The 12,260-nt window shown below is 35.6% G+C and overlaps 2 protein-coding genes across 20 annotated transcripts in view; one reads left to right on the forward strand and one right to left on the reverse strand.

The window, feature by feature from the left end:
• ros1 (c-ros oncogene 1, receptor tyrosine kinase) overlaps positions 1-8,716 on the reverse strand; it is a 59,025-nt gene extending 50,309 nt beyond the window's left edge. For 11 of the 19 annotated variants that reach the window (XR_012393281.1, XR_012393268.1, XR_012393267.1 and 8 more), the window contains exon 1: positions 8,688-8,716. The gene's annotated coding sequence lies outside the window, so the exon portion shown is untranslated. Of the gene's footprint in view, positions 1-7,318; positions 7,468-8,190; positions 8,387-8,687 lie in introns of all 19 variants that reach the window. The other 8 variants (XR_012393272.1, XR_012393280.1, XR_012393283.1 and 5 more) reach the window with 2 other exon arrangements.
• Positions 482-6,548, forward strand: pln2 (phospholamban 2). The gene is made up of 2 exons (XM_068214538.1): positions 482-557; positions 6,127-6,548. Exon 2 carries the CDS (start codon positions 6,201-6,203, stop codon positions 6,357-6,359), a length of 159 nt encoding a protein of 52 aa, XP_068070639.1. The 5' UTR covers positions 482-557; positions 6,127-6,200; the 3' UTR covers positions 6,360-6,548.
• Positions 8,717-12,260: the final 3,544 nt, after the last annotated feature.

Raw genomic sequence — 12,260 nt, forward strand, 5'->3', positions numbered from 1 at the left:
TCCGCTGTGTAAAACATATGCTGGATAAGTTGGGAGTTCATTCTAATGTGGAGACCCCTGATTAATAAAGGAACAAGGCTAAAGGAAAATAAATGAATGAATGAATGAATGAATGAATGAATGAATGAATGAATGCTTTATGTTTGGGACAACAATTGTGTGCAACCCTGGATTTTTCTCACAGTGTAACTTTAATGACAGCCTACACATAACTTTTGTTCTGCACTATTATATTACATTTTGTTTCACTGCAATCACTTGCTCTGTCTGTCTTTTCTGTTTACTATAAACGAAAGTTTGGATCAATAATGATCGTGCATTGACTTCCTTCATCAGTCGTGTGTCATCACAACAAACACTGCCCAGAGGAGTGGATAAAAACAGCCCCGTCCTGTGCTGTTCTCACATCCACCGCCCTCCTGTGTGTTTTCCACACCCCTTTCAATCCCTCCTATAAACTTTGCAGCATGTCCCAAGAGCCAGTGTGTCTACATTTCCTGCTGCTTCACAATCATCCTTATAAAGGACTGTTTCTTTCTTTGGCTGCCATTCGACGGGTAAGAAAAAGACTTTCGATAAATCAGTCAGTCTTTGAACTGAACGACAGCTACTTTACTAAATCATTGTTAAAGTATGAGCTTTAACGCTAAAAATTACATCTCTGCTATTGCATGTAGTTTACATCAAAATATAGAATTTAAAAACAAACTGAGGCTGAAGGGCATTTGGATATTTGCATGCTGTACTGAAATGCCACTTTCATCAAATTTGTTTCCATGCAAATTAGTGAGCAGAAAACAGTCGGTCAAAGTCCAAACATTAACATAGGATTATAAAAATAAAGTAGGTGCACTGATGATTTGTTTGTTATACTGCACAGCCACACTTCTAAAACTAAATGAAAGACAAATCTAGCTTTTGTTGACTTCAGTGCGTCCTGATCACAGATGCTCATGTTTACTTTACAGTATAATAGCCACTGGATTACAGGACTGGAATGCAGTCCTTCCCTGATAAACACTGCCTTTTGGAGCATTTAAAGATCAAGTGTTGACGTACAACCTATTATCCTTTATTTTTGGCATCAAGTTGCTGTGTTTATCCAAAGCAGCAGCCTAGAGAAAAGTATAGGTCAAATGTTGAGCTTGAGGGCATTAAAAAAAATCCAGCACTTCTTATAACTATATGCTGCGCTGAAATTCCCCATTTTAAATGCTCATTCCCTGAGGCTGGATAAGCACGACAGAGAGGCAGACAGAGAAAAGCCAATTAAATTTAATGGTCAATTAACTTTGTTAATAGGGACATTGTTCCTTGAAAATAATTCAGATAGATACTTGGAATTCATGGAGTAGGTTGTCTTAATACTCTATTCTGATTGGCTGGAAGGTGTGCATTCTAGTTTCAGTCAGTTTTATTCAATGCAATCTTATGGCAGTTTATAACTGTTTCACGTTAATAGATTAGTTGCTTATACATATCACTTTTTACAATCTCATGATACTTTTTTGTGCGATCTGCCCATCCACTAGTGACGGTTACATTGTTCTCATTGGGTACGTTTACATGGACACAAATAATTCAATTTTAATGCGATTAAGACAATAGTCTGATTAAGAGTCCAACATGTAAACAGCAATTTTTGATTAATTTGATTAAGGTCATAAACTAAACAGAAATGGAATTAAGACATGTGGAGCATGTAGATATTAGCGAGGTGCAGTAAAGACATGTTAACAACGTAATCAAACTATTACCATCATCATGTAGGATTTTTGCAGCATTTGTAAAGCATAGCCTATACACACACAACTGTTTGACACTATTTTCTATACCTACCGAGTCAGTGAAAGACCACAGATACCTGAATTGCGAAATGCAGAGGTTTTTTCTCCCATTTGGCGTGCGGTATCAAATTCCATTAAAACAACATTCCCGCAGATCATACTCGCATCCAATATGTCGTTTGTCATGGGGGGCATGAAAAGTTCTTTATTAAAAGTGAATGTGCCAAACTGCAGTTAAAATCGACAAATGAAAAATCGCACGATGACGCAATGAAGTTATTTGAATTATGTGCTACAACATGTAAAACAGGATAATTAAAGGAACATTTAAAAAGCAGCTCATGTAAACACCTTAATCATATTATTGTCTTATTCAGATTAAGGCAAACGATTTGATTACTGATGTCCATGTAAACATAGTCAATGTCATAATGTGATGTTTAATAGTGAAATAATGTTGCTACTGTAATGATTTTACAATAATAAAAGTAAATGTTTATACATGTTATGGCATCTCACCTCTTGGACAGCTATTTCATTTAATGGCGAAAGGTGAAACATTAAAGTCTATCAGGCTTTCTGCTTGGGCTGCATGATATTTGAAAAAACTGACTTTGTGATATTTTGTATTGCGCAATGATTGTAATTTCACAATTTGACATAAGTATCTGTTTGGTAAGAATTCATAATTTTACATTGATTGGGATAATTTTGTGGGGGAATCTATCAGCATAAAATATCACAAAATTTCCAAAAAAGTTTTATGAACCATTTAAAGCACAGAGGAAAACAACAAAACAAAGATAAAATTGAAATGAACAGTGCTTTATGTTTTTTTTTTGTTTAAGACAATTTATCTTTGTTAAAGTGGCAAACTGTATATTTTCGTCTTCCTAAATTGTTTAAATTTGCTCTAAATCTTACAGGTGCAGGCCTTAAAATACATCCAGGTAAAAATCTTTCATACTATTAGATTATGGTTAAAATTAGAGATGCGCGATACTGGGAAAAAAAAGTGACATTGCAATATTTACTTACTTTCACCAGATTAAATAAATGGATCTGTTTGGAAATGACACATAATTTTGGTTTGATTGGTATGATTTTGTAGTTTAGTGCTGCATGAAACTAGTATTGGTAAATACAGAGGAGCAAAGGTGCAACTGAAATGCACAGAATTTTATGCTGGGAGTCTAGCAGTGTTCAGGCAAAATAATAAACAAATAAATGTAAAATATGACTGTATAGACTGCATTGTATAAACACATAAATACAATGAATCTTTCTTAAAGTTACAAACATTATAATTTTTTGCCTAAATGTTTTAAACTGGCTTAAAATGCTCACAGCCTTTAAAAATGTAAATGATAAACATGTTGGTTAACTTTAGTTCAATTTTGCACTGAATCCACAAATCATGGATGTTTTCAACTGTGGATAATCCCAACTCGACATTGCAGATCCTGTGATGTGACTTGTTGATGTGCGATTTCAATGCTAAACGATATATTGTGCAGCCCTAGTTAATATTCACAATCATGTGTAATAATAATATCCACAAATCATGTGTTCTGAACCATGTTTTTTGATAACTATAATCCCACCTTGACACAGACTATTGCAGATACACACATTGCAATATCAATATCAATATTGTGGTATCATTTTTCGAAATACCGAAATGATATATTTTGCAGCCCTACTCTCCACAAAGCAATATTAATTTTCATATTCGAAAGCACAAATAAAATCTGACAACATCTGTGTTGTAATTAAACTTTTTTTATGCTCAGAATACATTTCTTTTTTAAATCCATTGTCATCCATCTAATTGTCATTTTACTCTTTTTACCACTTTTTTGTAGGGAGATGCTATCATTTATTTTTTCAAGTAAATGCAATAATTAATTCAAATGTAAACAGAATCTTACCACAAGACACTTTCTGATTTAAAATGTCACAACAATTGATCTGACAAGCTATAACTAACAAACAATAACATTGTAATTAACTTTTACAGTCAAATATTTACTGAAAACACCAATAACAGCTTCAGATTATCACTGCTGTGGTGACAAGACAACTGACCATGGTATAACCAGGATAATCCATGGCTCTGTGTGCGTTACATGATTTTTTATACCTTTCGTAGAGGAAACTGTCTAGTAAAGTGAAATGAAACACAACACACACAAAAAAAGAAATGTACCAATGATTGACTGCGATGTAATTTAAAAAAAAGTGTTGACATTTAGAGTGACTCAACTGACTACATGAGAAGTTTTGGCAAATTCTGTGCACGTATCTGGAGAGAGTGATAAGACTACAGCGTTTGCTGCTAGACAAGTGTCTGTCTCCATCGAGTGCATGTCTTTCACAGATTTCAACACGAGTGCCCTGAAGAGGGTAAGAGTGTGACTGTAAATGCACTTTGAGCTAATCAGATTACTTTGGCAAATGGTGAAAATGCAAAAGACAAATGCATGCTATGAATACATAAAATTAAACAATCTGATTGAGGGATTCTTGCTTTTATTATTATTAACCAGGAGAAGAATCATAAATATAAACTACATACTGTAGACACTGACTACAATGACTTGGCTTTTTTGAGTCATAAAAGTTAAAAAGTTTTCTAATAAACCCCAGTAACACTCCTAATAATAATAATAATAATAATAATAATAATAATAATAGGGGTTAAAGATTCATGGATGAATGCTAATTTTATGCATTTTTATGAACTACGGTATATGATAATAGGGCTGGGTGATTTGGCCTAAAATCAAAATATCGATTAATTGTACTTTTAACTTTATTACAATTAATGAACAAATATTATTATTATTATTATTATTTTGCCCTCTGACAAGTTTTATATGCAGTCTAAAGGCATCTCTGGCGCAGCTTCCAATGATCATCAATGTAGTGCAAAGTAAGGCTCAAGAATGAGCCCATTGTCCTATTTGACCAAAGATCAGATGTGCTGCAAAGTGGCTGCGGAAGCAGAAATCAGCCACAACCTTTAACAGAATGGAATCATGTGACACGTAGGGAAAGTAATTTAAAAAATTGTCCTGGACAATTATCGATTATAGGTTCTGAATGACGATTTAGATTACTTTTTGATTTATCGCCCAGCCCTATTTGCTAACTATATGACATATCCATGTAGTATTTGTATAAAGGGTTGGGTTGATAGACAATGCCATACTGAGCCAGCATCGCGATCCTCCGTCCCGCCCCCTTCGCAGCAGCAACCTGCTCGCAAAAATACACACTTAGGCCCCCTTTATACTAATAAGTCTTAGTTTAAAATGGCATTGTAGAACGAAAACGATCCTCACTGGCGTTTCATCTAGCATTTCTGATAAAATCTCTCCGTCTACACTATACCGCTGACAATGCACAACACGTGACCACACACACACAAACACACACACACACACACACATCATCTCCACTGCTCTCACTGCCGATAGTCTGCTAATGGGCGGGGCTTCCCACCTCTGATTACATGTACAAAAGTGAGAATGTCAATCAAAATGTTTCTGCAGACTGTTTTTATGAAGTGTGATTATAAAAAAAAATAAATTAAAATTAACACATTTTCATCATTAGAAGCTGATTATATTCACATACTGTTGCCACGCAACTGTGTTTAAACCCCCTTATAAAAGTGATATTTGCATAATAGGTTACCATGTTTTTTTTTGTAAATTAAAAGCATACAGAATGTGCATTCATGTATTTCTAAATGTAAATGACTCCTGCAGGCACAGGACATCAACTTGATGTCATATTGACGTTGTACCCCAATTTAATGGGGATGTTGGATTTTGTCTGGAAATGAAAAGTCAGAACCCAATGTCAGGCCGACGTCAATGTCCAACGTCCAACCTAAAATCAACCAAATGTCAATGTCTAATCATGTTTCACCATTGACGTTGTATGGACGTTACCACCATGACATCTATCAGATATTGGATTATGATAACTTTTCAACACAACCTAAAATTAACCAAATAACAATGTAATTTGGCATCAATATTGGACGTCAAAGTAATGTTGTCCTTAGACGCTGGCTAGACATTGCATTTTGATCACCTGACGTCATGACCTAAATCTAACCTTATGTTAACATCTTATGATGTTGTGTGCCTGCTGGGACACATCTCTCTACATCACAACCAAAACATCATGCACGAAAGGGTTAAATAACGCTTAATCCATCCTCATTAAAACACAGCCCTATAATACTCATCACCTGTTATTTATTTATTTCTAAAGCCTATGTCATCATCCTAAAATAGACTGATGTCTCTGTTTCCTCAAAAAGCACCACTGGACCAGCACCAGCCTCATCATCTCCACTGCTCTCACTGCCGATAGTCTGCACTTTTGACTGTCAGGATGGAGCGGGTGCAGCATATGACGCGCTCTGCGATCCGGAGAGCATCCAACATCGAGGTGAACCCGCAGACCAAACGCAACCTACAGGATCTCATCATCAACTTCTCCCTCATCCTAATCTGCCTGCTGCTCATCTACATCATCGTCTTGCTCATGTGACACCGAAAAACACAACCACAAATCATAAGACGCGTTCAAGATCTTGGACGATTTTTTAAGGGAATTGAAAATGACGCGACACATTTCAGTTTGCTGAGATGATTTTTTTTTTGCTCCATTTGTGTTTGTTTTGCATTAATCTTACGTTGATAAGTATATGTTTGAAGCATTGAATGGCACTGAGTACAAGTCTGCTTTTGTTCTCTGAATCATGTGTTTTCTATTTGTAGTGATTCATAGGAATATCGTCACCTTGGAATAAAGGTTATATCTGAGAGGGTTTGAGATACTGAGTTTTAAAAAAAATATCCTAAAAAAATAAAATAAAATCGATCCCCGAGTCTTTTCCCCTCCTGAAGACAAAAGAACCTGTTTTGAACAATGTTGGAATCCGGTAACCATTGAGATCAATAGTAATTTTTTTTTGTATGGAAGTCAATGGTTACCGGTTTCCAACAAGTTCTTTTCAATGTTTTTGTGTACTACACCAAATAGAAACTCAAACAGGTTTTGCAACCCAGGCTCATTATTTAATCGTAGCTCTGTATACATTTCTGGAGAGCACAAAATACGTCCCAGGAGGTACTCTTTTTGCAGTTTTGTTTTCGCGAATTCATCACTGTGAACACTTTTCCAGATCTCAAATTTCTCTTGCGAGGGCCATTCGCACCTGCTGTTCTCACGTAAAGCCGCTGTCAGCTGACTGACTGACACTCCCACTGACCCCCTTCTCTAAAGCCAACCGATAATGTTTTCAAAAGCACAGATTAGACCCGCCCACCCACTTCCCTAAACCCCACCCACTTCTATAAACCCAACCAATAGTTTTTTTAAAAGCAATGCAGAAAAAGAAAAGCCCTCGTGACCACCTGATTTTTACCATGTTTTCAGATCTTACCTAATTCTCACCCTGTTATTTACTTGTTTATTTTATTCTTTGGCTTCTGTTTTTGTTTTACCTGCTTTCTGGAATCGTTCTTCACCAGACTCGAACCCCATTGTCACGGTCAACTCCTCTCTGCATTTCAAGTCCACCGACATAAGCAGCGAGCCACTAGGAAAACTGATAACAGTAGAAAAGCCGTCCACACTTGAGGTAAGCGGCCAGCTGGTAGTGCAAAAAAGAAACAAACTTGTTGGTGGCATCATACTGTACCAAACTATATTGTTCATTTTAGAGACAAAATGCAGACATACATTGCTCTGGCTACATAATTCACGCTCTCCAGAAATGTATACGGGGGTGTGTTTTCACAATGTGCCTGTTGGGTTTTTGACAAGTAGAGAAGAGTAATGTTGACAGAATTTTCAGTTTTTTAGTGAACTATCTTTTAAAGTTTTGTCCATTCCATACAGCAAAAATGCCATGTAGGAGAAGTAATTTTCATTGATGAAAATAAAAGAAACTTTAAATGTAAATGTTAAATATTTTTAAAAAATGTTTAATACTCTCCAATTTATAAATGGGGATTTTTGTAACAGGTCAAATGGTGTCGTCTAATTCTAAACAAATAAAATCACTTTCCATTTGAAATGCTGTTTCTATCAGTGTATTTATATTAAAATACTGTAAACACTTCATATATTTTGTTTAAAATATAAACTTAGAATTATTACAATTTATCAACATGACAATTTACATGTAATGCTGATTTATTCAAAATTTTTAGGAAAAATGTTATTGCTGGAATTGTTGGTTAATGTTTCTTTGGTTACACAAAGACCCAATCAATTCAATTGTTAGATATTTAACTTTTAAAGTTTAAACGGATAGTTCATCCAAACTTCAACATTCACATTCTATTTACTCATTATTTGGTTCTATCCAAACCTTTATTTCTTTATTCTTTTGAACACAAAAGCTGAAAACAGGTAAGCATCGACTTTCATAGAAAAAACAAAATAACAGGGGTGTCCAAACGTCGGTGTAGCAGTCGATTCTGTTCCCTTCTGGAATTCCAGTTCCGGCGTCCTGGAGATTTTAGCTCCAACTTGCTTCAACATCCTGCAAGGATGTTTCTAGAATTCTAGAAAGGATCGAGTTTATATGTATGTGCGTGTGTATGTGGGTGTATTCATGCGTCAAGTTTATATGTATATACACAAGTTTCATCTATGTTGTTTTGAACATCCAGTAGTATAGGTGTATATGCGAGTAATTTATAGGTGTATGTACATGTGTTTTATGTATGTGTTGATAAGCAAAGTTTGATTTAAATCCTAAAGGGCAACTCAAAGAAGTTTTTGTATTAATGAATTATAAAAATTGTCATGTAAAACTTCTAAGACAATACAAATATTAAATATTTCCAGCTACTTCATTCTTACCTTGCTCTTGTTCAACGCGGTGAAACAACAACAAACGACGCCCTCTCTTCCTGATGAAATCCGCGCGCATTGTTTTTCCAATAAGCTCCGCCTACTTTAATTTGATTGGCCATCATTCGGACATTAATTGAAAATGAATGTCATTTTTGATCGTGGCTATTGTGTTGAAATGCTAATGTATAGAGCTGTCCTTAAAATCATATATTATTTACCTTAAAAATGTGAGGTACTGAAACTAAGCTTGTACGCAGGGATGGGCAAAATACATTAAAATGTATTTTAAAATAAAATAGCCTACAAAATACATCAATTTTAAATGTATCAAAATAAACTACAAAATACAGCAGCCACAAATGTATCAAAATAAAATACTGTGTTTTGAACATACTGCAGAGTTCTTTTTATAAAGGAGCATGACATTTCTTTATAAACCTTCTATCGACAAGCCTATTCGATCAATTATCTTACCTTTAAACTGACTTAGTAAAGTAAATAATGATATATTGCAACAGCATTTCTCAGAGCAAGTTTAAGTCAGCTTCTCTGCCAACTCATTCACCTCTACTGTACAGGAACAGGACAGTGCTAACCACTGATCCACTATACTGCCCTCATTTAATTTTTTTCTTCACATATTTTTTGATAAATTAATTTTTTTGCAATTGAAATCTTTCATACTTAATGTAAAAAACATGATTTCTGAAAACTACTAAAATCTCCAGTTTTAGTAATGATATCTCTATAAAATGGAGCTGTTTTTGCAAATAAACTCTGGAGCTTTTGACCAGACTGTATAGACTGGAGTATTATTAAATATTTGTGTCTCATTCACTACATTCTTCCACTTTACATCTTTTTTTCTTCAATTACTATAAAGAGCTACCGCAGATAAGCTATTGTGAATCGCCACTGTAGGACTGTATGTTGTTTGTCTTATTTTCTTGGCATCTACATCAGCAATCAATCTAAAACTACTATTATTTGTGCAGTTTACTGATCCTGCCTATGTTTTCAGTTCTTTTTAAACTGGAAGAGTCTCAGTTTACCCCCTTAGTGAACACCAGTACAGGATCTTTGGGTGTTTTATTATTCTAAAGTTCTTCTGCGTTTCCACCTGCAGCACTGAGACTGACACTGAGGATTTTCTGTTCTAATCTCAAGCCAAGGCAAAAAACCGAGAAAGCATCAATCTGAGGCCGCAATTTAGGAAGTCATCTTGTAGACTTCTTGCAAAGTATTTTACAGTATTTTAAAAACACAAAATACAAGACACTAAAGTATTTTGATACAAAATATAAACCCATTTTCATAAACTCTAACAAATACAAATTACTAAATACTATTTTGTATTTAAAATACGTACTGTATTTGAAATACATGTATCTGAAATACTGCCCATCCCCACACTTAATGTCTGTTTACACCTCATTGCGAACATCTGAGAGAGAAACCTAAAACTGGTCATTTAAGGATGGTTTTAAATCTGGACAGCCAATAAAAGAATGTTTGTTTTAAATGTTCTTAGCGACTGAATTATTTAAACAAGGTGCAGAGAAATAGGCCATGTGCAGATCAAGTCACTGAAAGTGCAGCGGAAACCATAAAAGCACCATAAAAAAGTGCATGTACAAGGTATAGTTCACCTTAGGGGCGATTTTAGGATTTTCATTTTGGGGGGCTCAACTCCTGAGGTAAAAAAATAAATAACAAAATTATAAATATATATATATATAAAGTAGTAATTTAATAGTAAGACATTAATAAAAGTTTAAATGTTTAATATGGAAAAAAAACTGTACTGCAAAAACAGAGATAGCCATTTGAGTTCTGAATGAGCCAAATAGGCTCAACACATCTGTTTACTGTAGTAAAAAACACTTTCTATATTTAAGTACATTTTTTGTTTCCATGTATTAAATAAATAAAACTGCCACTTTTCAAATTAAACAGCAAATTCAAACATATTTTTAAACCTACAGGCTAATTCACATATTTCATGATCTGAATCACAGTAATAAATAAGATTTTTTAAACAATTTCCCAGAGATGGGTTGCGGCTGGAAGGGCATCCGCTGCATAAAAACTTGCTGGATAAGTTGGCAGTTCATTCCGCTGTGGCGACCCCAGATTAATAAAGGGACTAAGCCGACAAGAAAATGAATGAATGAAAACACACGACAACACTTGGTGTTTCTATCTCTGTCAGTGACTGACAGCTAAAATGGGTACATTCTCTAATTGGTTCTGTCACTGTTTTAATCCTTTCTGTGCAGGACTGTATGGTATAGTTAATGCCACATGCACTAACACAAAACGTGTTATATAATGGTAGTTAATTTTAAAATTTAAATAGTGAAATGTTTGATAAGAGCTACTTTTTCGAGGAAACAGCTGTGATTATGAGGTGAGCACCGATGAAACAGTAGATGGGAAACCCGATGGCTCCTCCATGACATTGGGGTACAAGTGATACAAGTGTATCTGTAGCAAAGAACTGCAAATAAGCAGATATTATAGGCCTAAGTACTATCGTAATCTATCGATAAACACACACTTTGTTCTCTCACTCTGCACAGCTGTGGTTCGCTGATCAAATGAAAAACAAAAGACAGGGAGGAGCCAAATTCTTCAGCTGTTTTCAGATCAAATTTAAAGGGGACTTAGACGCTAATTTAGTGTACAGTTTATGAGCTAATCGCAAAAGTTTTAGGGGGGCTGAGTAGAAATATAGGGGGGCTACAGCCTCCCTAAAATAGGCCTAAAAAATGCCCATGGTTCACCTACAAAAAGTATAACATTTCAGTTTTAAATTACTTTATTTACTTTCTCTTATAACCTTTTTGAGTAATAAACAAAACAACTTGTCTCTACCCTGTGAGTTTTCAGACTTCAGAAGTGGAATTTAATGCAAATGCTGTATTTATCCTTTTGACAAGTTTTACTCAATGTAAACTTGTCATGGTAAGGTGATAAAATAAAAACATTATCAATGCACAGCCATATCACCCTGCAGCCCAAGACCGGTTACTCACTGAAGCTAAGCAGGGCTGAGCCTGGTCAGTAGCTGGATGGGAGACCACTGGGGAACACTAGGTTGCTGTTGGAAGTGGTGTTAGTGAGGCCAGCAGGGGGCGCTCAACCTGTGGTCTGTGTGAGTCCTAATGCACCAGTAAAAGTGAAGGGGACACTACACTGTCAGTAAGCGCCGTCTTTCAGATGAGACGTTAAAACTGAGATCCTGACTCTCTGTGATCATTAAAAATCCCATGGCACTTCTTGCGAAAGAGTAGGGGTGTAACCCCGGTGTCCAGGCCAAAATCCCTCTATCGGCCCTTACGATCATGGCCTCCCAATCATGGCCTTCCACCGAATTGGCTCTATCACTGTCTCTCCCCTCCATCAATAGCTGGTGAGTGGTGAGCGCTCTGGTGCCGTTGTCCTGTGGCAGCCATCCAAGTGGATGCTGCATGCTGGTGGTGGTGTGGAGAGACCACCCCATTCATGATTGTGAAGTGCTTTGGGTGTATGGCCATACACAATAAATGCGCTTTATGAATACACATTACATTACAT

This window comes from Danio rerio, chromosome 17 (assembly GCF_049306965.1).
Source record: "Danio rerio strain Tuebingen ecotype United States chromosome 17, GRCz12tu, whole genome shotgun sequence".
Taxonomy (NCBI): Eukaryota; Metazoa; Chordata; class Actinopteri; order Cypriniformes; family Danionidae; genus Danio; species Danio rerio.

What these genes read in the sequence shown, in the direction of transcription:
- pln2 (XM_068214538.1), top strand. Translation starts at nt 6,201, where the DNA reads ATGGAGCGGGTGCAGCATATGACGCGCTCTGCGATCCGGAGAGCATCC.